Source organism: Xyrauchen texanus, chromosome 7 (assembly GCF_025860055.1).
Source record: "Xyrauchen texanus isolate HMW12.3.18 chromosome 7, RBS_HiC_50CHRs, whole genome shotgun sequence".
NCBI lineage: Eukaryota > Metazoa > Chordata > Actinopteri > Cypriniformes > Catostomidae > Xyrauchen > Xyrauchen texanus.
This window is the reverse complement of record NC_068282.1, coordinates 27,147,434-27,175,370: the sequence shown is the minus strand read 5'-3', so window position 1 is coordinate 27,175,370 and position 27,937 is coordinate 27,147,434. Positions and strand designations below refer to the sequence as shown.

Genomic DNA, 27,937 nt, shown 5'->3' with positions numbered 1-27,937 from the left:
GTAGCTCGCAGGACGGCTGAAGGTGGCGAAGACGGCCGGCTTCTTCGAAGCTGTCCACGCTTGCTTGATGCCCCTCGAACGGCGACGCGGCTTCCAGTTCAGATATGCGAAGAGCTTCGCTGAAGAGATGAAAATCAGGGTTCCAGCCTACGAATTACGCTTATATGCACTCTAGTCACGCCCATTTTGGCGGGCTTTGTTGCAGTGAGCGCGCGGACGCCTCTCATTGGATGCGAGTTCGCCCAAGCTCGTCTATAGGCTGCAGCAGTTGCCGCAGAGCAACCTATGAGCTCGCTAGCTAGCCCGCTCAAGGTCTGCAGCTGCCGCACTGCGTTGACAATGGATACAAAAATTAAGGATAATTTTTTGGCTTCAATATCTCAGAAAAGATGAATCTTTCCCGTAGCGTAAGCTAGCTTACGCAATACGAGAGAACCTCTCGTAAGAGAACAATATGCAACGCATACGCACTGCAAACGGAGTATGTGTGAAACGGGCGTCAGAGACTGGTTTGACACACACACACACGTGTCCTGAGTTGCACTTTAATTACTGTCACTTTATAACTGTCTGCTACCTCAATAACTGCTATGTGCATAGAACACTATCTCATAGTATGTTATGTTTACGTTTTTAGAAACTGTCATCTTTTTGCACTACTGTGTACTGGTCGGCGCTGCACTGTCTCTCACTGTGCCTATTGTCCTGTTCATTGTCAGAAATGTCTTGTACTGTCCCGTACTTTTTGCACATGTTTGCACGTGCACTTTATATGGGTATATATAGGTATTTTATTTAGTTGTGTAGTAATGTGGTTCTGTGTTTGTCCTATGTTGTTTTTATGTAGCACCATGGTTCTAGAGGAACATTGTCTCGTTTCGCTGTGTACTGTACTAACTGTATATGGTTGAAACAACAATAAAAACCACTTGAGTTGAAAAATAAGCCAAAATATTTATTGATTGGTGCATTTAAATTCCTAAAATAATGAATTCCCATATGTATGCTCTCTTTCAGTGTTAGTGACAGTGGAAGCTCCCAGGGCCTGTCTCAGCCCTCCACCCAAACCACCCAGTACCTGAGAGCAGACACCCCCAACAATGCTACACCTGTCACCAGTAAGAGACACCACAACCACACCATGTTCCTCACCCCTGACCTCCGATCACCACCCATCTTAAACATCACACCTTTCTCATCCTACTACTCCATTTCCATGTTTTTAAATGGCAGAAAGCTCTATCAGTTAAAGTTTGTTCACCCAAAAATTTAACTTCTGTCATCATTTACTCACCCTTTCATGGAACACAGTAGGAGACATTTTAAAGAAGGCTTATGTAGCTCTTTCCCACAGGAACAAGGGCTCCCACGCTCCAAAAGAACAAAAAAGTAACATAAAAGTTAGGGGTGTAGCAATTCACTAATTTCACGGTTCGGGTCTCGATATTAAACTCACGGCTCGGTTCGGTTCATGATTCAACTAAGGCTGAATGAAGAAATGTTAAGATTGAATGTTTTTTATTGTTATTATAACTTTAACCTGTTGATACGCACCCCCTTTTTGAGCACAAACCATGAAAATGACATACCTGAACTTAAATGGTTGTATTTATGGACACAGTTGTAGTATCTTTCGAAAGAAGACACTTTGGGTTTCAGTATTAATATATGTTGTTATTTTTTGTTAAAGTTAGAGAAGCTGAAGTTTATTGTAATGGAAATATTTTGTTCTGAACATGTTTTTATAATCTAAAAAAAAAATAATAAAAGTGCTAAGACAACCCAGAAATACAATGTTCTCAAAGCCACAAGTCTAAATAAGTTATGTTTAATTATATATATTAAATAACCCACCTTTTACGATAAGCATCGTACATTTATTTTTTTACTGCAATATACTGTTTCTTGCCACGAGAAATCTTTACACCCCTAAAAAAAGTAGTCCATATATGCTAACTTCTGAAGTCAACTTCTAAAGCCATATGTTAGCTTTTTGTGAGAAACAGACCAAAATTGAAGTCATTATTCATGTTGAAAGACCAAAGGTTTAGACCCAAGTCACCTGTTTTATCATGCTTGTTTGTCCTTTGTGGCTTTTGCTTTTAGGATGAGTCATTGTGTGCTTTCTTTGTATGGAAAAGAGCAGTGCGACTATTTAAAATTCCGCATTTGTATTCCATGGAAGAAAGTTTGTCATATGGTTTTGGAACGCCATTAAATGACAGAATTTTCATTTTTTGAGTGATCAAACCCTTTAATCTGGAGCACTAACCTACACCATGCATTGCTTAAAGAGCAGATAAACACCACCAGGCTTCTTTGCTTTCTTTAGCTTCAGGTTGTAAATTTCACACCTCTGGCTGCCTCCTGTCTTCTCCTGGTCACACCAAATGTGCAATGATCACATTAGCTAAACTGGAATCACATGTGTGTACATTCCTATCTCACCCTCGACACTTTTGTTCTTAAATTTGGTTCAGCAGTGTCTCTGGCAGAAATTGTTTTTGTGTGATCAAAAAAGAATGTTTGTGTCTGTTTGAGTGTTGCTGGTAAGAAATGAGGATAGTCTGCATTTTTAGATGTTCCTTGGGAACACTATGTTTGCAATAGAAATGTGCAAGGGTGGTCGACTAATTCCCTTTTCCTCTAACTACTGACTAGTTGATTAGTGGGGTTGACTACTAACATTAATATTATTAGTGGTGGTGGTTTTAATGGGAGCTGCAGTTCTTCTTAGAGAGCATTTTGGAATGAGAACAGACCTTTTCTATGTGGATTGTGCACCGATATGACTATGCAAATGTACTCAGAAGACTGCTTTCATAAATATTTTTATCAAAGAATATTTGACATTATTATAATACATTGTCAACAAATTCTAGAAATGAACACTGAGAAAATAAATAATAAATAAAAATACAATAAATAGCTTAATAATCATCAGACTGTATGTATAAGTCAATTGCCGACCATTAAAATAAAGAATAAAAATACAATAAATAGCTAAATAAAAATCAGTACTGTATGTATAGTATCAGTCAATTGTTGACCATTTAAATAAAACAAATAGATAAATAAACATTAGAAGTACTGTTTAGAATCAGTAAAATGCTGACCATTTAAATAAAGAATAAATACATATAAATAAAATATCAGGGGTCAGTTGCACCAGCTATACGTACGTTAGAACTTAGCCTAGTTGTGGCTTAAATGGACACCAAGTCAAACTTTATGCACTATTAAATATTTGCACCATTACATTTATGTAGGACATAACCCTATGTATAAACTATATATTTACGGAGGCCTCCGACCAGGAGAAACTGATGGAATAAAAAAAGCAGACTCACTTAATGACATCAATGAGCTCAAGTTGTTGTTGACAGGCTTCAGTCCTTTCGACATATATGATCATGTTGGCATTTACACTCTTTTACATTTACGTGAGAGAGAAAAAAAACATACTTTTAAGTGGCTCTTATGAAACAGATCTAACGGTGCAGTTTTTAGGGTGCGTCGTCCGGTGTCAAGTTTCAACACATTCAAAATATATAGGATATTAAAATTAATAAATGTCTATTTTTCCAGCCTGTTGTATTAGTATTTATTTATCACCCCTTATTTATTTTAGATACAGTTCCTATATATTATTATTTACACTGGGCAAATATACTATTTATTAAATCTACATTTATTATGTATTATATTTTAGTGTCTGGAAAACCAGACTTTTAAATATTACATTTTATAAATGCATCGACTGGAATTGTTAGGTTGAAGGGGGTACCAAACTGTGAATCCTGAAAAAAATCAGTTTGGTGTATACATGTTTACATGCTGAAAAGGTTTGAAAGTAGCTACATGATTAGCTAGTTAGCTATAAGCTTGTTGCCACTGAGATCAAAAGATGGACTTTATTTACTTTCACAATACACAATACTTTAACAGACACAATCTACCACCACACCATTGTTTGCTGAACTGCAAAAAGATGCTCTGATGTTCACCTTTCAATCTGTACATTACTGACTGCACTGACTAGCTGGCTATCATAGCAAACAGATGTGATCAACATGAGTGACATGGTTGTCAGGGACAGGGTTAACATTAAATTAGTTATATAAAATGATGGGGTCACTGTTTATTAACTTTCCTGTATGTATTTTACAAACTAGTTAGCAATTTAATGAGAAGGCACTGCTGAACTCCTCTCTGCCCTGTCTGCAGAGCCACTGTCAGTTCAGCTCTGTAAACAATGGAGTCAGCATGCTCTGCTGGACAAACTACATTATGACACCAATTCTAAAACATTGTTTTCTGCATTATATGTTCTGAGAAAAAAAAAAGTTATCATATCTGCCCATATCGGTAACATGCAGGTGAAACTCGAAAAATTAGAATATTGTGCAAAAGTTCATTAATTTCAGTAATTCAACTTAAAAGGTGAAACTAATATATTATATAGACTCATTACAAGCAAAGTAAGATATTTCAAGCCTTTATTTGATATAATTTTGATGATTATGGCTTACAGCTTATGAAAACCCCAAATTCAGAATCTCAGAAAATTAGAATATTACATGAAATCAATAAAAAAAGGATTTTAAATACAGAAATGTCGGCCCTCTGAAAAGTATAATCATGCATACGTACTCAGTACTTGGTTTGGGCCCCTTTTGCATTAATTACTGCCTCAATGCGGCGTGGCATGGATGCTATCAGCCTGTGGCACTGCTGAGGTGTTATGGAAGACCAAGATGCTTCAATAGCGGCCTTCAGCTCTTCTGCATTGTTTGGTCTCATGTCTCTCATCTTTCTCTTGGCAATGCCCCATAGATTCTCTATGGGGTTCAGGTCAGGCGAGTTTGCTGGCCAATCAAGCACAGTAATACCATGGTCATTGAACCAGGTTTTGGTACTTTTGGCAGTGTGGGCAGGTGCCAAGTCCTGCTGGAAAATGAAGTCAGCATCTCCATAAAGCTTGTCTGCTGAAGGAAGCATGAAGTGCTCTAAAATGTCCCGGTAGACGGCTGCGTTGACTCTGAACTTAATAAAGCACAGTGGACCAACACCAGCCGATGACATGGCTCCCCAAACCAACACAGACTGTGGAAACTTCACACTGGACTTCAAGCATCTTGGATTGTGTGCCTCTCCATTCTCCCTCCAGACTCTGGGACCTTGGTTTCCAAATGAGATGCAAAATTTGCTCTCATCAGAAAAGAGGACTTTGGACCACTGAGCAACAGACCAGTTCTTTTTTTCTTTAGCCCAGGTAAGACGTTTGACATTTGAAGCCCATGTCCAGGACCCGTCTGTGTGTGGTGGCTCTTGATGCAGTAACTCCAGCCTCAGTCCGCTCCTTGTGAAGCTCCCCCACACATTTGAATGGCCTTTTCCTGACAATCCTCTCCAGGCTACGGTCATCCCTGCTGCTTGTGCACCTTTTTCTTCCACACTTTTCCCTTCCACTTAACTTTCTATTAATGTGCTTTGATACAGCACTTTGAGAACATCCAACTTCTTTTGCAATTACCTTTTGAGGCTTTCCCTCTTGTGGAGGGTGTCAGTGATGGTTTTCTGCACAACTGTCAGGTCAGCAGTCTTCCCCATGACTGTGAATTCAACTGAACCAGACTGAGAGACCATTTAAAGGCTCAGGAACCCTTTGCAGGTGTTTAGCTGATTAGAGTGTGACACTTTGAGCCTACAATACTGAACCTTTTCACAATATTCTAATTTTCTGAGATTCTGAATTTGGGGTTTTCATAAGCTGTAAGCCATAATCATCAAAATTATATCAAATAAAGGCTTGAAATATCTTACTTTGCTTGTAATGAGTCTATATAATATATTAGTTTCACCTTTTAAGTTGAATTACTGAAATTAATGAACTTTTGCACGATATTCAAATTTTTCGAGTTTCACCTGTATACTAATATATCGGTGAAAGGCTAATATCGGCCAATAATATCGGCTGGCACTAGCTGCAAGTAATATTCCTGTTTTTGTGAGTCGCTATGGAGAGATTATACTTTTTTGCCTGACACTGCTTAAATAGTTTGAGTAAAAAGGTTTAAACTGCTTGATGCTGTAAACTAGATATGTACCCACAATATATTACCTTGCAGCTCTGCGGTTTTAAATGCGCTGCAATTTTAAATTGCCCTGAAGCACTCTGGTTACATCGATGCTCATGCAAGTCATTTTGTGTTCAGGATGTGCCACTCTGTATTGAAGCCTTTGTTATTTTTTTACTTCATTTGATAGTTTTTTGCAATAAGATGTAGTTGTAATAAGAATAAGAATTTAGCCAATTTATTTGTAGAATATCCGTTAGTTTACATGTGGAAGTGCTGCTCTTCACATATGTATATCCCTTTAAAATGCATCTGATCGGGGTCACGTGAACAAAAAGGAGCCTAAATTTACATTATTATCCTTGAAGCTCTGTTTTGTCCCACAAAAATGTTTTTTTTTCCTCACCAAAACAGTCATATTTCAGTAATATATAATAATTTTCCATCCTGTTTCTGGCCCTCTGTCTGAAATGCTTTTCTCGTCACATTAATGTTATAGACTCTGCCCCTGCCGACCCTGGCATGAGGAGACAAGAAAGCTCATGAGATGAGTCTTTTAAGTCCGTATTAAAAATTCAAAAAACTGAAAAAATAAAACCAACGTTTTTTTGGAGGTAATGTGTAATGTTTGTAATCAAAAATTGGTATCAAAAAAGTAAAACGTTGGCACTACGTGGCAATATCCATCGTCTCATCTGCCTGGATTGAGAGAAAATCGCTGCTCTGTGCTTCTTTGATTGTGTTCCCTCACAACAGACAACATACAGTCCAATAGCTCGTTCTGCAGTTTTTGAAGTTCCCTTAAACACAGTGTTATTCTCAAGGTGCTCTTTCACTCTTTCACTCTTTCAACACTCCATCAAGGGAAGCAACAAAATCCACCAACCCACAGAATATCCCAGATTTATCCGAGCTCTCACTCTCATTATGCCCACCTAAAGCCAGCTAAAAGACCAGAGGTGTATTAAGACAATGATAAATATTGGAGATAACTTTGGAAGATGGAGACGGCTTAAAGCCCAGAAATCCTTTAAAACGGATCCTGTTGCATGTCCTCGTTCTTGCAATCCGCATGAGCTTTGAATCTGGGGCAGACAACTGTCCAATATTTTGAATTTGGGCTGCAGTTCCCATTTAAAATGCTTGTTGTCAATCTTACTTCTAGCACCTTTAAGTCTCGTACCCCCGTCATTGTCCACAATGCTTCGTGCCAGGACTTTGAAATAGCATATAAGGAAAACAATAAAAGGCATTACTCACACTGCATCCGACTTCGTTTGCCATAACACGATCTGGAGAAAGTGCGGTTGTAAGCTTGTCCCTGATCACTTGATGACTGATAATTGTGTACATTTGGCCGATCCAGCCCAAGGGTGTAATGACGAAAAATAGGCATTGACGTCTCGCTGAAAAGGCACAAGTTCCACAAATTCTAAACAAGCCATTTTTGCAGCTTCGTTTAAATAAATGCTCTTTTTATTATGGAGGAAGTTTTCAGTTCAGAAACTTATATTTATGTTTTTAAAGTACAATGGCCTCTTATATGTCAAAATGTCAAGGAAATTTTGATTCCTCTGTTCACGACCCCTTTGTTCACGATCCCTTTAAGGTTGATATCACCCCCCCTTCACCGTTTTTGTAGTGGGTGTATTCGCTTTTTCCCTCAATAAGCCTGATTGGGCCAAAATTAGAGCTTTTTATTATTATTATTATAATTATTATTACAGGCAGAGGTGAAAGGTGGTTTGATATCATTGTTTAAACTATTATTGAAATTTTGCCAGGTGATCCCATGAGTCTTGTATATCTATAACATCAGAAAATCCTGCCAACCTGAACTGTACTGTAAGTATGTGTGTAATGTGCTCTTCTAGTAGACTTGGAAATATTGTAAATTCGAGCGAAGTCGTATTTACCAGTGGGGACACTCTGAATTCTAGATAATACCAGAGTTAGGAAATTGGAAGGAGTGTGTCGACATGAAAGATGATGGAAATCATTGATTTTGTAAAGTTATTTCAGTTTTAGTGCTTTAGTTCAATAGTATTAATTTGTTATATATGACAATTAACTAATGACTCACCCTATGCAGTTTGTTTTTAAGCCAATTAACAATGTTTGTAACCATGCATTAATAAGTCATATAGTTTGTGTAAAAGTGATGTCATTTTAATATAATTTTATGTGTTTAAGTTTGGCTTCTTCCGTATTTTGTTTCACACTTGAATGCTTGAGGAGAAACAAAGCTTCCCAGGTCCACATAAAGGCAGCATATGCCTCCCTCCAAGAATACCTGCACAGTTCTTTGAATTGATGTTTTTGAGCCAGTGATCTGAGCTGTAGTGATTTGACTAATCACTCTCGAACTGATGGAAAAGTACATCCTGGTAAAACTCATTGGCTACACAAGAACAGTCCCAAGTCCTTAACTAACCACTATCTTTTTGGTTCATTTAAAGCTCAAGTGTGTAATATCTGCATCAATAGCATTACTAAACAAAATGGAGAAAATGCTCACTTATTTTGATGGGGGTTTTTCAAACTGCTTCTAGAATACCCCCTTCTATTTATTGTACTAATAGTTAGTCTTGCGTCAAACTCACATCATTTGTCGAGCCAGTGTTGCTTTGTTGTGCTGAATGTTTTTGTTAGTGCCACAATGTTGCACTTAGGTGAAATTATCATTCAAATGGCATACTTATTATAGTTAACAAAAAAAAAAAAACAAAAAAAAAAGATTCCAGAATACAATACCTTTGAATGGCTCTTAAAAGAGGAGGATGCTTTTTAACCCTTGGAACATGTATTAATGGCATCTTCCAGCAGTGGGTAACTATCCAATGCTAACCAGCCAAATCCCTGACCCCTTGGTACTCGTGTTGTGTGTATCGCCTCCTAGTGGTCGTACATGCTTATTGCACTGTATTTCGTGCTTATGCTAGCTGTTTTCTTGGGTCGCTCTTGCTCCTGTGTGTGGAACAGCTCAGGCACCATCTACCTGCCATGATTATCCATCCTTCATACACCTCTCTCTCCCTCTTCCTTTGTCTCTCTCACTCTGTCCTCCCTCCACTCATTTGTTCCTCCATCAGATGTTCAAACTGGCTCTGCACCCATGCTCCAGCTTGCAGGCGCCTCCTTTCCCCACCCTGGTTCCCCCTCGCATGAAACCAAAAGTAAGTTCTGCTGCTGTGTAGCAAATAGAAAAAGCAACAGGGAATCATGACATCATGAATCTCTGTGTCTTTCACTAACATCCTGTTTTCTGCATCACCATCATTGGATTGTTATTGGTCTTCACTGAACTTGTTCATTGGTTCACACTGTATTATAATGGGTCACACCGCAGAAAGACAATCTTAACTGCTCTGCAAGATATACAAGGACAATCGGACAGAGCTATGATGAATTCATTCTTTATTATTATTATTATAATTTTCTTTAAACAATCATTTCTTTAAACATTTTTTTTTTTTTAAGTATTAGACTCATTTTGGAGTATGAATCACATATGTTTATCTGAAAGATTAAGCACTTTTCAGATGGGATCAGTTTTCAAAATGTTTGAGTTTTGAATTGAGTTACAATAACTGTCATTTCATGGACTGATTCATGCAGGATTGAGATTTGAGATGATGACATAATTTTTTATTCTTTATCTCTTTAATGCTAAGCTGAAATAAGCTTTTTTTGTGTGTGTGGATGTGGGCATAAAGTAAAAAATCTGTCACATCTGAATATTCATTTTTGCAGATCAAACTTAACACAAGGCTGATGTTAATGCTCAATATGATGTAAATTCTCTCTCTTTTAATATAAAGCTCTGAAGTAATATTTGTATAAATTAAAGGGTTAGTTCACCCAAAAATGATAATTCTGTCATTGTTTGCTCACACTTATGCCATTCTAGATGTATATGACTTTCTTCTGCAGAACACAAACAAATATTTTTGAAGAATATCTCAGCTCTGTAGGTCAATCATGTTTTCAGCCACAAGCTTAAAATCATGATTGTGCCATGAGGCAGCAATGGACAAATGTACTGTTAAAAAAGTTTTTTTTTTTTTGTCCTGTTCACAACCAAAACCAACTGGATGGCTTCAAAAGACATTGATTAAACCACTGGATTCGTATGGATTACTTTTCTGCTTTATCTTCTTTTTGAAGCTTCAAATGCAAGCTTCACCATTCACTTGCATTGTGTGGACCTACAGAGCTTAAATATTCTTCTAAAAATCTTGTGTTCTGCAGAAGAAAGTAAGTCATAAACGTCTTTGATGTCAAGAGGGTGAGTAAATGATGAGAGAATTTATTTTTGGCATTTATGGATGTTGGTTATCTTATGTTACCCAAAATTGCCACTTGGCGGCAGCATTATGCACATTTACTGTGAGCAGAACAATTAAGTTTCCCTGCCTTTGCCAACAATAGAACACTGGCTAGTTGAGTTGTCATTGAAAAGTGAATACATGTTTGCATTTGATCCCTCACCTGTTGAAATGAACTCATTTAACCTTAGACTTACCAGAGATTAAAGTTTACCACTGGGGAGCTATATATGAAAAAGTTAAATATTTGAGAAATGTCACACAATGTTCCATCAACAATAATATAATATTAAATGTACCGTTCTATAATTACTATTGAGTAACTTACATTTTATACACAATATGGCCAATTATTTACTCTTATTTTTTTCCACTATCAAAAGTAGTTCCACATAAAGCAAAAGCAGCATCAGACATTGCGTACAACTAGTTGTGTACATGATGACATTGTCTGGAATGCTGCCAACAAAAAAGAGAAATGATACAAAGAGTGAAGCATCCCAGTGCAGATATACTAAATATCAGGATTCTTGGAACGTCACTTGTCCAGACAGATTAGAGGACTGGAAATAAGTGTGTGTGTGTGTATATATATATATATATATATATATATATATATATATATATATATATATATATATATACAGTGAGGAAAATAAGTATTTGAACACCCTGCTATTTTGCAAGTTCTCCCACTTGGAAATCATGGAGAGGTCTGAAATTGTCATCGTAGGTGCATGTCCACTGTGAGAGACATAATCTAAAAAAAAAATCCAGAAATCACAATATATGATTTTTTAACTATTTATTTGTATGATACAGCTGCAAATAAGTATTTGAACACCTGTTTATCAGCTAGAATTCTGACCCTCAAAGACCTGTTAGTCTGCCTTTAAAATGTCCACCTCCACTCCATTTATTATCCTAAATTAGATGCACCTGTTTGAGGTCGTTAGCTGCATAAAGACACCTGTCCACCCCATACAATCAGTAAGAATCCAACTACTAACATGGCCAAGACCAAAGAGCTGTCCATAGACACTAGAGACAAAATTGTACACCTCCACAAGGCTGGAAAGAGCTACGGGAAATTGCCAAGCAGCTTGGTGAAAAAAGGTCCACTGTTGGAGCAATCATTAGAAAATGGAAGAAGCTAAACATGACTGTCAATCTCCCTCGGACTGGGGCTCCATGCAAGATCTCACCTCGTGGGGTCTCAATGATCCTAAGAAAGGTGAGAAATCAGCCCAGAACTACACGGGAGGAGCTGGTCAATGACCTGAAAAGAGCTGGGACCACCGCTTCCAAGGTTACTGTTAGTAATACACTAAGACGTCATGGTTTGAAATCATGCATGGCACGGAAGGTTCCCCTGCTTAAACCAGCACATGTCAAGGCCTGTCTTAAGTTTGCCAATGACCATTTGGATGATCCAGAGGAGTCATGGGAGAAAGTCATGTGGTCAGATGAGACCAAAATAGAACTTTTTGGTCATAATTCCACTAACCGTGTTTGGAAGAAGAAGAATGATGAGTACCATCCCAAGAACACCATCCCTACTGTGAAGCATGGGGGTGGTAGCATCATGCTTTGGGGGTGTTTTTCTGCACATGGGACAGGGCTGACTGCACTGTATTAAGGAGAGGATGACTGGGGCCATGTATTGCGAGATTTGGGGAACAACCTCCTTCCCTCAGTTAGAGCATTGAAGATGGGTCGAGGCTGGGTCTTCCAACATGACAAATACCGAAGCACACAGCCAGGATAACCAAGGAGTGGCTCTGTAAGAAGCATATCAAGGTTCTGGCGTGGCCTAGCCAGTCTCTAGACCTAAACCCAATAGAGAATCTTTGGAGGGAGCTCAAACTCCGTGTTTCTCAGCGACAGCCCAGAAACCTGACTGATCTAGAGAAGATCTGTGTGGAGGAGTGGGCCAAAATCCCTCCTGCAGTGTGTGCAAACCTGGTGAAAAACTACAGGAAAGGTTTGACCTCTGTAATTGCAAACAAAGGCTACTGTACCAAATATTAACATTGATTTTCTCAGGTGTTCAAATACTTATTTGCAGCTGTATCATACAAATAAATAGTTAAAAAATCATACATTGTGATTTCTGGATTTTTTTTTTTAGATTATGTCTCTCACAGTGGACATGCACCTACAATGACAATTTCAGACCCCTCCATGATTTCTAAGTGGGAGAACTTGCAAAATAGCAGGGTGTTCAAATACTTATTTTCCTCACTGTATGTGTGTTGAAGTCAGAAGTTTACATACCCTTAGGTTGAACATTTTAACCACTCCACAGATTTCAATTTAGCAAACTATAGTTTTGTCATGTCTTTAGGACATCTACTTAGAGCATGACAAAAGTAATTTTTCCAACAATTGTTTACAGACAGATTTTTTCACTTTTAATTGACTAGCTCACAATTCCATTGGCTCAGAAGTTTACACTCACCAAGTTTACTGCCTTTAAGCAGCTTGGAAAATTCCAGAAAATTATGGCAAGCCTTTAGGCAATTAGCCAATCAGCTTCTGATTTGAGTTAAATGGAGGTGTACCTGTGGATTTATTTTAAGGCCTACCTTCAAACTCGGTGCCTCTTTGCTTGAAATCAGCCAAGAAGTCTTGTGGACCTCCACTAATCTGGTTCATCCTTGAGAGCAATTTCCAAATACCTGAAGGTACCACATTTATCTGTACATACAATTGTATACAAGTATTTACATCATGGCAGCACGAAGCTATCATACCGCTCAGGAAGGAGACCCATTCTGTCTCCTAGAGATGAACGTAGTTTGGTGCGAAAAGTGCAAATCAATCACAGAACAACAGCAAAGGACTTTAGGAAACTGGTAGACAAGTGTCTATATCCACAGTAAAACATGTCATATGTCGACATAACCTAAGAAGGCTGCTCGGCAAGAAATACCCTGTTTCTCCAAAACCGCCATAAAAAAAGATGATGATGATGATGATGATGATGATGAGAGAAATGTCCTCTGGTCAGATGAAACTGAAATTGAACCGTTTGGCCATAATGACCATCATTATGTTTGGAGCAAAAATGGTGAGGCTTGCAAGGTGAAGAACACCATCCCAACTGTGAAGCACGGAGGTGTCCGCATCATGTTGTGGGGGTTTGCCACATGAGGGACTAGTGCACAAAAAAGATAGCATCATGAAGGAAAATTATGTGTATATATTGAAGTAACATCTCAAGACATCAGCCAGGAAGTTAAAGCTCAGTCACACATGGGTCTTCCAAATGGACAATGACCCCAAGAATGCCTCAAGTTGTGGCAAAATGGCTTAAGGACAACAAAAATGGCTCAAGGTATTGGAGTGACCATCACAAAGCCCTGACCTCAGTCTTATAGAGAATTTGTTGGCAGAACTTAAAAAGCATGTGCTAGCAAGGAGACATACAAAACGGTTACACCAGTTTGGTCTGGAGGAATGGGCCAAAGTTCCAGCAACTTTTTGTGAGAAGCTTGTGGAAGGCTACCCAAAACAATTTAAAGGCAATGCTACCAAATACTAACAAAGTGTATGTAAACTTCTGACCCACTGGGAATGTGATGAAATAAATAAAAGCTGAAATAAATAATTCTCTCTACTATTATTCTGGCATTTCACATTCTTAAAATAAAGTAGTGATCCTAACTGACATAAGAGAGGGAATGGTTTCTACGATTAAATGAAGAGTTAAAATGTATTTGTCCAAGGTGTGTGTGTGTGTGTGTGTGTGAGAGAGAGAGAGAGAGATATTGTTATATATACAGCACTGTGCAAAGGTTTTAGTCTCACAAGCTGTTTCACAAAAATATTTGTGTTAAGATAGTTATTTATATCTTCAGCATTAGTGTGTCATTAGTGTGCCCCCACACACACATAGCCACCCACTGAACATTGAGTCAGTCTGGGATTACATTAAGAGACCAAAGCAATTAAGACTAATTAGAAGAACTGTGGCAAATTCTCCAAGAAGCTTGGAACATCCTATCTGCCAACAACTAGGAAAAACAGTGTCCAGGTGTACCTAGGAGAACTGGTGCTGTTTGAAGGCAAAGGTGGTCACACCAAATATTGATTTAGCTTTTTAGTGGACTTTGTATGACGTTAATTGATTAATGAAAACTACACTGCCTGGCAAAAAAGAAATAAATGAAGTTGCAGTTTGGATTTAAATAAGCAGATACTTAAGAGCCTATAATTGGATCATTATTGCAGTGATTATGTTTCAGCTGGCAACAATTCTTTTAACCTTAACTGATGCAGTGTGTAGCTTCTCATTTCTTAAACAGCCATGTCAGAAGACGTATCCTGTGGTCATGGAAAAGATATTACTGCGTTTCAGAAGGGGGAAATTATTGGCCTGCATCAAGAAAAGAAAACAACTAAGGAGATTGGTAAAATCACTGGAATTGGGTTAAGAACTGTCCAACGAAATATTAAAACCTGGAAGTATATTCGTGAACCATCAGCTTCGCAGAAGAAATGTGGTCAGAATAAAATCTTGAATGATTGTGATCAGAGATCACTAAAATGCTTGAAGTCACATCGTAAAAAATTGGCAGTAGAACTCATGATTGTTTAATAGTGAATGTAAGAATTTTCACATGCACATATAGATGAGAACTTAATGGATTAGGACTAAACAGCTGTGTGGCCACAAGAAAGACACTTGTTAGTGAGGCAAATCTGAAAAAATGACTAATGGAAAAAGGTAATGTCGTCTGATGAATCCAGATTTACCCTATTTTAAAGCGATGTGTGCATCAGGGTAAGAAGGAAAGCGCATGAAGTGATGCCGCCTTCATGCATAGTGTTCACTGTACAAGCCTTCATGCATAGTGTTCACTGTACAAGCCTCTCATGCATAGTGTTCACTGTACAAGCCACTGGAGGCTGTTTTATGATCTGATGTTGCTTCAGTTGGTCAGGCCTAGGCTCAGCAAAGTTATGTGGCAATAAAATGAAGTCAGCTGACTACCTGAATGTGACCAGGTTATTTCGTCATTGGATTTTTTTCTTCCCTGACGGCACAGGCATATTTAAGGATGATAATGCCAAGATTCATCGGGCTCAAATCATTTTCACACATAAAGTGGCCACCACAGCATCCTTACCTTACCCTCATTGAAAGTCTTTAAGATGTGCTGGAGAAGACTTTATGGAGTGGTTCGACTCTCCCGTCCTCAATACAAGATATCAGCCAAACCTTAATGCAATTCTGGATGGAAATAAATGTGGTAACGTTGCATAAGGTTGTTGAAAACAATGCCACAATGAATGTGCACCATAATCAAAGCTAAATGTGGTCCAACAAAATATTAGGGTATGCGTTTTTTTTTTTATATGGGTTGGCCGAGGCAATGTATTTATGGCATTATTTAAGAAATCCTCACTATGCAACATTTTTCTGAAATACCTAAAACTTTTGCACAGTAGTGTGTGTGTGTGTGTGTGTGTGTGTGTGTGTGTGTGTGTGTGTGTGTGTGTGTGTGTGTGTGTGTGTGTGTGTGTGTGTGTGTGTGTGTGTGTGTGTGTGTGTGTGAGAGCGTGTATTTATCACTTTGTGGGGACCAAATGTCCCCATAAGGATACTAAAACCCAAAATGTTTGACCTTGTGGGGACATTTTGTCAGTCCCCATGAGGAAAACAGCTTATAAATCATACTAAATTATGTTTTGTAAAAATGCAGAAAGTTTTCTGTGAGGGTTAGGTTTAGGGGTAGGGTTAGGTTTAGGGGATAGAATATAAAGTTTGTACAGTATAAAAACCATTATGTCTATGGAAAGTCCCCATAAAACATGGAAACCAAACGTGTGTGTGTGTATATACACACATATATGCATGTGTGTGTATATATGTGTGTATACTGTATGTATGATATAAACAATGAGCACATTTTAACCACGTTTGTTTTCCCCAACTCATTGATACCACTGTTGTTTCAGCAGTAGAGAAACAGCAGCTTTTGAGAAACAGTTAGGGCTAATTTACTACTAAAAGTGAAACCTTTACCAATGCACATTAATATTTTTAGAGCTGTGAGAATCTTTAAAACATGGCAGACTGTGTAACATGCCTTTTAGCACACACATAAAAACACAAAAAATTATATAATAACACGAGCAAAATAAACAGGCCTTATGTACTTTTTTATTTACTAGCAGTATGTTTTGAAATTGTCTTTTGGAGTGGCTTGTGTATTTTAAAGTACACTACAGCTAAATTATGTAATATAGCACTACATTTTCTTGAAACATTTAATACAATTGGCTCCTATAACAGTAAGATAAAATCAGTTACACACCAAAACATGTTGTGCAAGAGTGACACTGCAGTGTTTGCCTTTGGCAAAGCTGTGGTTTTACTCCATTGATAAAGTGTCTAAATACTTCCAGTTGTTTAAATATTATTGCAAACCGCTGTCTTTACCTGACTGTACATTGTTTTGATTTTCATGTCATTAGACAGGTGTTAATTAGTACTAATGCGAGTTAACACATTTTGAATGTGGTATACATGTGTGATTTCAGGCTATCCCTCGCTGCGGATAGAGAAGAACGACTTAAGAAGTTTAACTTTTCTTGAGGCCAAGGCAAAAGTGAAGGACATCGCCATCTCCAGAGAGAGAGTAACACTCAGAGACGTCCTTCATGAAGGTATCTACTTCTTAATAAGCCAATCCACACCTTACACAATCATTAAACGGAAAACCAGAGCAAGAACGTGTAGGCCAAGGTCTAAAAATAAATCATCTTGGCAGTTGGTCTAAATTTTAACAACATAATGTGTGAAATAATTTAAATTTGCTGTTTGTCATTAATATGAAAGGGGGGAAAAAAGGCTTAATAATTCCACTGTCACAGGGACGATTGGAGTAGAACTAATGCAAAATAAAGTTTAATGGCCAGTCAATTTTGCAGTTCACTACTATACATAGTGCAGCTCCAGGCATGCACAAATGTTGTCACAAATTACATTGGTCACCTTAGCTATAAAATTACATAAAACTCTGCATCAAGAACTCTCCTTATGAATTATGGTCTTCTTAAAAATCTCTGAGACATCTTTCCTCCTCTATTAACCTTATTCAGCCCTGTCCTTTTTCTGCACTCTGCCCTTCCAAACTTTGTCATCTAACTTCTTGTTTGTTTTGAAGCTACTTAGAAGAGTCGATCGAAAGGGATTGTGTGTGGGAGCACAAAGTATTTTTCACCAAGGATGATGGTGTGAGTGCATAGCTGCACCCCTTTACTATTTATAAATGCTAGTGAGGTGTTTTATTCTGTCACTCTAAATGTAAATTTTTTTCAGACACCCGTGGAGGTAAATTGGACCTGCCAGTTTCAAAATCATATTCAGACAGCTATGACACACTACACTTTTTCATAATACAAGCGTTTAATTGTTATACGTGTAATTCTGGTTAATTTTTAGATTTCAACTTCTATAATTAGTATTAAAATTTGTAGTTGATAAGAAATTTCCAACAGTGACAGCTCATATTATTACACATGGAAGTTCAACATTCAAGAAAATTACTATTGCACTTTTTAAAATTAATTTGTCACCCTACATTTTTTAGAGGCTTAAATATGATTTAAAATTGTTGTAAACAGAATATAAAATAAAACATAAACATTCACCTGTGTATTTGTTTGTGTATGTGTGTATAAATGTAGTTACTCCCCCAAAAATCCTGCTTGCCTTAACTATATTGTGGTGGGTGAATGACATGAGAAGATGGTCAGAGAAGCCATACAATATATTTTTAATGACTTTGTGTTGTCTCTTGGAGTTTCTTGAGTACAGAAGCACATCAGTAGTCCACTTGAAGGTAGAATATTGTGTATTATTTATGAATGAAGTACTCCTGTTTTAAAATCTCTCCACTCTGCTTCCAGTTGTTATGACAACCCCTAAATACTCATGATAGCTTTTGACAACTCTATAACCTGTAAATCCACTTCGTTAGCTAATTACACTTTGACATCAACACCATATACAGGTGAAACTCGAAAAATTAGAATATCGTGCAAAAGTTCATTAATTTCAGTAATTCAACTTAAAAGGTGAAACTAATATATTATATAGACTCATTACAAGCAAAGTAAGATATTTCAAGCCTTTATTTGATATAATTTTGATGATTATGGCTTACAGCTTATGAAAACCCCAAATTCAGAATCTCAGAAAATTAGAATATTGTGAAAAGGTTCAGTATTGTAGGCTCAAAGTGTCACACTCTAATCAGCTAATCCAAACACCTGCAAAGGGTTCCTGAGCCTTTAAATGGTCTCTCAGTCTGGTTCAGTTGAATTCACAATCATGGGGAAGACTGCTGACCTGACAGTTGTGCAGAAAACCATCATTGACACCCTCCACAAGGAGGGAAAGCCTCAAAAGGTAATTGCAAAAGAAGTTGGATGTTCTCAAAGTGCTGTATCAAAGCACATTAATAGAAAGTTAAGTGAAAGGGAAACGTGTGGAAGAAAAAGGTGCACAAGCAGCAGGGATGACCGTAGCCTGGAGAGGATTGTCAGGAAAAGGCCATTCAAATGTGTGGGGGAGCTTCACAAGGAGTGGACTGAGGCTGGAGTTACTGCATCAAGAGCCACCACACACAGACGGGTCCTGGACATGAAAAAAAGTCCTCTTTTCTGATGAGAGCAAATTTTGCATCTCATTTGGAAACCAAGGTCCCAGAGTCTGGAGGAAGAATGGAGAGGCACACAATCCAAGATGCTTGAAGTCCAGTGTGAAGTTTCCACAATCTGTGTTGGTTTGGGGAGCCATGTCATCGGCTGGTGTTGGTCCACTGTGCTTTATTAAGTCCAGAGTCAACGCAGCCGTCTACCGGGACATTTTAGAGCACTTCATGCTTCCTTCAGCAGACAAGCTTTATGGAGATGCTGACTTCATTTTCCAGCAGGACTTGGCACCTGCCCACACTGCCAAAAGTACCAAAACCTGGTTCAATGACCATGGTATTACTGTGCTTGATTGGCCACCAAACTCGCCTGACCTGAACCCCATAGAGAATCTATGGGGCATTGCCAAGAGAAAGATGAGAGACATGAGACCAAACAATGCAGAAGAGCTGAAGGCCGCTATTGAAGCATCTTGGTCTTCCATAACACCTCAGCAGTGCCACAGGCTGATAGCATCCATGCCACGCGCATTGAGGCAGTAATTAATGCAAAAGGGGCCCAAACCAAGTACTGAGTACATATGCATGATTATACTTTTCAGAGGGCCGACATTTCTGTATTTAAAATCCTTTTTTTTATTGATTTCATGTAATATTCTAATTTTCTGAGATTCTGAATTTGGGGTTTTCATAAGCTGTAAGCCATAATCATCAAAATTATATCAAATAAAGTCTTGAAATGTCTTACTTTGCTTGTAATGAGTCTATATAATATATTAGTTTCACCTTTTAAGTTTTTGCACGATATTCAAATTTTTCGAGTTTCACCTGTATATCTATATAGAACTGTGTGTCAGATCGCTTATATTCTTCTGAAGGAAGAAGTGGGAGCTGGCTAAACAATATAACAAGTTTTATTCACACTTTTTATTATAACTAAAAGTTCACATGCACACACAGGTCCGGTTTTCTTTTCAGCAGTGACGCACACAGCTTCGTGCATCTCCCTCTCTCTGTTAGAGGTGATTTCCCACAGGTGTCAATCCTTACTGTTCTTCCTCTCCCAGCCGGGGTGCCATCCAACCTGTCACTTACTCCTAGAGAGGAGATCCTTAACAGCCATTTGCACCCCGGCCTGTGGACCACCTCAAACCTAAAAGGCTGGAGAGCTAGATACCATCGTGTGGTCCACGCATTGGCATTCTTCATGCAATGGAGCCACTGGAGTAGGACGTGGTCGGAACAGAGGGTGAAATCATGCCCCAACAGATATAATCGGAGGGTGAGGACCGCCCACTTGATGGCCAAAAACTCCTGTATTGTGCTGGAATTCGTCTGCCTCAGCAAGAGCTTGCGACTAATGTACAGCATGGGGCGCTCCTCCACCTCCACCATCTGGGACAGTACTGCTCCCACCCCCCTGTCAGATGCGTCCGTCTGCAAGATACAGGGAGAGAGAAATCAGTAGAGGGCGACAACTGCCCATGTGAACGCCTGCTGACACATTTCTGATGCCCCCTTTTTAGTCAGATCAGTCAGCGGCTGGTGACGGTCGAATAATTGGGCACAAACCTACGATAATAGCCAGCCCAAGGAACTGTCTCACCTCCTTTTTGGTCTTAGGTATCGGGCAGGCTGCATTCATTGCAGTTTTATCAATTTGGGGCCGCACCTGCCCATGACCCAAGTGGAAGCCCAAATATCGTACTTCCACCCACCCTTTGGGTTTGCCTTGAGTCCCACTCATCTCAATGAACTCGGGACAGCCCTCAGATATGGCGCATGCAGCGTGCATTCTGAGGATTGCAAACAAACCGAACAGAAGCGCCACAAATTGGTGTAATCTGAGCGGTGTGGAAAATGCCATCTTTTTACAGAACATAAGAGTTAAGGGGGTCTGCCCATATCCAGTTAAATCCAGTGTTGAATAAAAACAAGTCACGCCTATCCAGTCAGTTCATCAATCCGAGGCATTGGGTACACATCAAATTTAGACACTGCATTGACTTTTCTATAATCCACACAGAACCGGCCCGAGCGGTCACTCTTTGGAACCAAGTCACTGTGATTTTTCTATTATGGGGTAATAGAAAAATCTAGCATGGGCTTTAATTCTTCCCAAACCGCTCCTTTTTTTGTGTTCGGATAATCGGTAGGGACGACTGCATACCACTACTCCTGGGGTCGTTTCGATATGGTGCACTATGAGATTCATATGACCAGGAAGAGGCGAGAACACGTCAGAGAATTCTCTTAGCAATCTATGTGACGACACATTCGGTGGCTTTTATGATCACCTCCGGTCTGAGCGCCTCTCCGAAACCACCGTCGCCACAGTCACAGGGACCACCTCTCTCCATGGTTTTAGGAGATTGAGGTGGTAAATCTGACGTGCTCCGCCTCTATCCATTAGTTTAACCTCATAATCGATTTCCCAGACTCGCCGTGTGACCTCAAAGGGCCCTTGCCACTTGGCGAGTAATTTAGAGCTCAATGTGGGGAGTAATAACTTAATCTCCCGGTGTAAATTCACATACCCGAGTACCCCTATTATACAGTATAGCCGTCTTTTACATTCTTGAGCCATGATCAAATTCTCCTGTGTTAATTGCCCCAGTATGTGGAGTTTTGCTCTCAGGTCAAGAACATATTCAATTTAGTTTTGCTGCTTGAAGGTCCCTCTTCCCAATTTTCCCCGAAGGATGTCGAGCACACCACGCGGGAGCTCTTGTACTGCAAATAATAGGGGCTCAAGCCACTTGTTCCAATTTCGAGCATCTTTGTGCATGAACATACAAATAATATTCTTTAGTGTCTGACCATAATACGGAAGTTCCGAGACAACATTTTCAATATTGCTGTGTGCTAGTTTCTCTGTCGCATAAGGTGAATAGCATGTTCTATCACAGAGGGTATTTTAATCTTGTGCTTCTATCCACAAGCTTGATAAAGCTCCTCAATTATTTATAGGGAGTTATTGTGTTTTAACTGCTGAAATGGTGATAAAACTGAGTGAATCTAATTAAACCATGACAAGACTATTTATTTGAAATTTAGGGGGAATGTCAGATGAATCCCTTTTGCAGGGCCCCACAATGTGTGTATTTTATGACCCTCTCGATCTTTATTTGAATGGCGTGAGCACAAATTTCAAAGTTCATTTACTCATTAAATATTTGCTTTGTAAGGAGTTGAAGTCTATGCCAAAACCACCTGGACATCTTTACCTCTTCATTGTTACACAGTAAAATGTTAAATACGGTTTAAATCACCACATTTTAAAATGGGTTTGATCCATCAATTGATTCAGAGCACAGAACTTACCCTTAACACTTTACATCTTGGGATATTCTACACTTCATGTCTTGGCAAAGTATTACGATGTTTTCATACCAAGAAATGCCCCAAACTACTGCATAAGGACATTGTTTATCTGAAGTGTCAGTTCTCCCCCACTTAACTAACTTATCATAAACTACATAAAGGTACAAAAGACGTGACTGAAACCCAGCAAGTTGCACAATGTATAATGCAATGTTTGTCCTGCCTTTTTTTTTTTTTTAAGTCGGATGTTAAGTTCTGCATTGTGACAGAGAAACCCATAAATTACAGGACTTAGTACTTTTGTTCTGTTAATTTGTCTTTCACCAGTACACTTCCAAGAAATTCACTTTCTAAAATTGTACTTAAAATAGAACAAGATTTGGACCACAACCAACGTATTTGGCTACATACGTCTGTCTACCCAACAGACAGTTGGAGAATCATATTGCATGCTAACTTGAACCTTGCACTAACTGGCTGAATCTCACAAAACTTGTCAAAAACCGGTGCTTATTTCACCCCAAAGAAAGAAACCAGAAATAAAATTTTGCTTTAAAAATTAAGACATATTAGGACCATTAAGATTTTTTCAATTACATTTTTCCCTGAATCATAAATTTAAAGCATAAAATCTAATTTAATTGTGTTTAGTTATACGGAATGGTAGCAGTATTTGCACTGCCTTTAATATATGTTCATTTAAATGTCTAAAAAAAGTATTACAGTTTCCCCTGTATTACAGGGAACATATGCTTAATTGTCATAAATATCAACACAATGCAAAAAAATCTAAATGATCCTAAAAGAAGATGCCTCTTTAAATATAATTTCTTTTATTTTGACTTTGGAGTGAAATGGGCATGTTTTTAATTAAATTTGTGTGAACATTTATTTCCCAAAACCATGGGACAATTTTATAAAAAATGTTTTTACTAAATCTCTTTTAGAAACCATTTTTTTTCCATAATGTTTTTTTTTATATTTGTGTTTTCTATTTAAATGGATGAAAACTCCATTTAAATAGAATCCTGCGGGTTACAGCAGGCCTCTATGTCAGCAAGTTGACTTGAGATAAGATGGCATGTTATACAAGCATTGAAGCAAAAGAGAAGAAAGATGATCAGATAAAGAGAGATGTGGGAAAAGTAGACAATATGGTGCTGGCCTCTAACATTAGTAACACTACCCAAAATCAACCTATTCTGAAGTTTACAGCTCTACAAGATGCGCTGACCCATTACATTCGCGTCATCTGAGCTTATGGAAACTGCAGCTATGTTTGAGAAGCAGTAGAGCAACATTGCAAAGAGGAGAGGTTGTACTGTGCCTGCTGGCAAGTCCATGCTGTGTTCATTCTCTGAGGTCACCCAAAATGCCTATTTAGGCTTGCTGTTACAGGTTTTTCCATGCAGAAGTTTGGTTGGCCTTAACAGATGAATGCTCTGCTTTTCCAGAGATGCAGTCAAATGTATAAATCTCTATAGCTTTTTCAAAACCTAGTGGGCTGCCTCGCTGTCACTGCCTAGACCAGCTTATTTATAAGACCACATTCACAATAATACATTTTGTTTAAAATTTGTATTCTGTTTTCTTATTTTATCGTTTTCCAAAGTGTGTGGTACTAGATAAATTTTTTAGTAGATTCCAGCGTGGATGAGAGGCACAAACGTAGCAAAATCAATGCATTTTCAACTGAAAATTTATCAGTGTGTACATGGCCTAAGGGGCCATCTTTATCGTAAAGATGCAGTATGTAAGATTCAGAAACCTGTGGCCGTTAAGTGAACTGCAGCCAGCTACCTGATGCTTGTGCTCACACTCATGCACACACTCCATAGGGACGCGAGCGAGCAAGCATCGACCAAAACAATGATGTAACGTACAAAGAGACTGAACGTGATTCACTGGCATCATGCAGACAAATGAGGTAGCATAATTGAAATTACACAGATATGATTGTTTTACTACAGACTTTGAGACTAAACTAAAACTACTTATCAGGTAACACAGTATATTGATGCACACATACAGATATATATTACTGAACTCTACCAGACAATTTACTGTTGTATGTTTTGTATGTCATATGTTGTACTACAATCAAGAAACCAGTGTATTTACTTAAATGTATCCTGTATACCTGACTTTTAGTATAAAGAGATGATGGTTAAATTATTAGAAAGTTACAAAGCAAGGTAGCTTGCAATTCGTCAGCATTAGCAGGCAAGATGAAGTTAGCTAAAATTACACAGATCAATCCTTATGGCACTATATTTCACATGCTTTGCAATTATGTATGTTTACCTGTCCAATAAGAATAACACCAATTCAGGGTCTGTTTTGATCCCCAAAACTGAACGAAGGTCCCTTCACGAATGAAATGCCCTGCCAATGACTCTAGTTTTCACTCGATCACGTTGCCGCTTAGCCAGGTGGGATTCAGTAGAAAATTCTTTATTTTTAATTTTAATTTTTTTGGCTTACTCTGAGTTTGTGTAGGAGTCAGTGTTGTGCTGAGAGCCGGACGTTTTCTGGATTCCGTCTCTAAGAAAATGTTACCTAGTGTTGCAGTTTGTTGGGCTAAGTCCGGTAAGGGCTAATTTTTTTAAGTTGCGTTACAAGCAGTTCACACAATGGCAAAAAAGGCAAATATTACATGAAAATTATTATATACTGCACCTTTAACCGTTTTTTACCACACAGAAGTGTCCACTGTTTAACAGCTGATGGAAATGACCTTTCAAACCCATGTGTTGTGTTGCTGCTAGCTTTAGTGCACTATCCACCCTCAGTTCAACACATATATCTCAATAATATACATATTCACATAGCATGGTATGATGGTAAAGCATTAAACTCACTTTTGTAAGGTGCTGTCTTCACAGAAGTTTCGCTAGTTGTCATATTCTCTATTATTTAAAAATGTTTTGCCAGATCACCATCGCTGCCGGTAACTCCGCCCCTTCCACTATGTACGGTAAGGCACGAAGTGTCCAACATTCCACAGTCCATTTTGACGGTTTAAAAAGTGAATCATCTGGGTACTCGTAGTACAATTTGTTGCATTTTCAGTGTAAACAAACTACTCGCAGTACTTGCACTTCAAAATGACGTAAAGTAGTGCAGAACCATTAAGTGTTTCATTTGGGATGATACTATACTTTGGAAATTCATACACTAAATTGCTGAGGGCATAGTATATTTTGTAAGCGTATGGTGTGTCTTTTGGGACACAGCTCATGACTTTGGTTGCTTGAAAAACAAAACAAGTTTGCCAAATACAGTATTCATGGACATGCTAAATGTGATCATCAAAAACAATTCTACTGTTTCCACAGAGTGGGTATGATGTGTATTGCAAATGCACACTGGTTTGTATGGCGGTTACTTCAATATGTAATGGGAATTTTAATTTAAGGTGTCCTTTTGAAATCATCAGGATGAGAGTAATCACATGCAAAAAGATTTTTTGGGACAAACGGTTCAAAAGATATGCACAAAAGAGTAGGTATAATAATTTTTGAACTGGTGGTGATGCTATAGAGTGTGTCCTGGAGAGACCCCAAATTTGGTATGGAGGCTGTTGCATGCCCACTCCTATCAGTGTGCCAAATTTGAGCATTTTCCTTGTACATATGGTTCATAGGGTTGCCATAGACTCCCATGGCAGAATAATAAGAAAAGTTACAAAAGCAATAGGGACTATGTCCCTTTGGTGCTAGGCCCCAAATAGCTATTATAATTCAGATCATTCAAATACATTACATCATACAAATTCATTGTGGCAGCAGACAAGAATTTTCAAGCAAGTACAAAAACTGGCTGAAAAGTCAAAATGTTGTTTGTTTTATTTCCATTTCATTGAACACAACCCTACCTTATTATTGGTCTATTTCCATCTGAACTACTTTTAATTGCTGGACTATGTACTTGTGCATCAGTTGGATGCTTTTGTCTCATTTCACTAGTTTTCAGCCTCTTTAGTCACAATCGAAATACCTGCATTCTGTCGTGCTCGTCTAGCTGTCCTTTGAGTGCAAAAGCGCGTCTGTGTAAGGTTTGATGAGGTGTGAATCCTTTTCGGGGGCATGATAGATTGAGTAATTTATTTTATTTAACCATAAATTGAATATATATGTGTGCATATGTGCACAATGAGGTACAGATATCCAACTTTTATGCTACTCATCTAATGTTATCTTTTTCTTTTTATCCTCAGGGACCTTTGGCCGCATATTCCATGGAATCCTGCTTGATGAGAAAGATCCAAGCAAAGAGAAACAAGTCTTTGTGAAAGCAGTGAAAGGTACATCCACTAATTCTTTTTATTCTGCCCTCAAGTAACATGAAACATTTAAAATTACTTTCCCTAACCTTCTCAGGAAAATCAATTAAAAGATTGTTTGTTGGTAATGTGCCTTTTGTGAACAAAATTTCATAAGTTTATTGTCTACTGAAAAGAAGCTAGGGTTTTTAAAATATTATGCCTATGTGTGGTAAATACGCAAACGCTATATTTCACTATGACCAAATTTTCTGTAAAAAATGTTTTGTTGGGGAATCTACTTCAGCTCTTCCCGTCACATTGGTCAGCCCTTGTGCCCTGTTTACCCAGCAAATGGCTGGTGCCAGCCACCAAACAATACCACCAAACCAGCTTCTGCTGTCCAAGCTATATTCTTTTCCCCCCCAACCCATGCCCAAGAGACAGGAAACAATACACTACCCATACGCACTGTGCATCCGTCAAAAGCTGTACTTCGAGATAAAACCAGACCTCTGTGAACTCAACCACAATGTGTTCACTCTGCCAGCAATCTGTGAGACTGGCTGAAAAGAGCTGTAAGGCTTTAGTTAGAGCAATGAGACTTTCTCAAGTGGAAGGTAGTTATTTAGAACGTCCTGCCAGGGCAAAATAGATGAAGTCAGATCCAAAAAGAGCTTAATATTCTCCTGAGCTTTCACTTGATTTACTCTCTTTTTTATTTAAAGCTGACTTAAACAAAATGTCTCGGAATTACTTCTTTTCTTTGGTGCTACTTGATATTTCAGGGTTTTTCCTGAAAAACTAAATTTTTTTTGTTATTATTACTATTATTATTAACTAGTTGTTGGGTTGTTTCACAACAAATCTACTAATACCAATAAGACCCTCAAAAGATACTTTTAGTAATGTTACTATGCTGGCCTGTGAGTTACTCTACACAAACTGTTACAAAGAGCAATATCTTGCTGATTAAATATTTTGGAGTGAAAAACATCTATAATTTTAAAATATAATTGTAAAATTTGAGCATGTAGAAAGGGGCATTCACTAAGAGGCATTTTACAATTCAAAAGCAGCAAAACAGAGCAACAGACTGAAATGGAATGCAGAGGGCCTCGGATGAGAATTAAATTAAACTATATTAAATTAATCAATAGATTTTTCTGCTTAAGTACTGCTGCTAAAAATATTCAAGCTGAAATATATAAAAATCTATATTACAATGATAAAACAATTGATAAAATAAGATCAAATCAACCTCATTAATCG

The 27,937-nt window shown here is 38.2% G+C and overlaps 1 protein-coding gene across 2 annotated transcripts in view; it reads left to right on the top strand.

Moving 5' to 3' along the window:
• Positions 1–27,937, top strand: part of LOC127646821 (tyrosine-protein kinase RYK-like) — an 87,881-nt gene that overhangs the window by 42,608 nt on the left and 17,336 nt on the right. Inside the window, exons 7-10 of one of the 2 annotated variants that reach the window (XM_052130724.1) lie at positions 1,018–1,118; positions 9,173–9,256; positions 16,961–17,086; positions 26,621–26,707. In XM_052130724.1, the coding sequence (XP_051986684.1) occupies positions 1,018–1,118; positions 9,173–9,256; positions 16,961–17,086; positions 26,621–26,707 (398 nt within the window). The remainder of the gene's footprint in view (positions 1–1,017; positions 1,119–9,172; positions 9,257–16,960; positions 17,087–26,620; positions 26,708–27,937) is intronic. The other variant, XM_052130726.1, reaches the window with a different exon arrangement.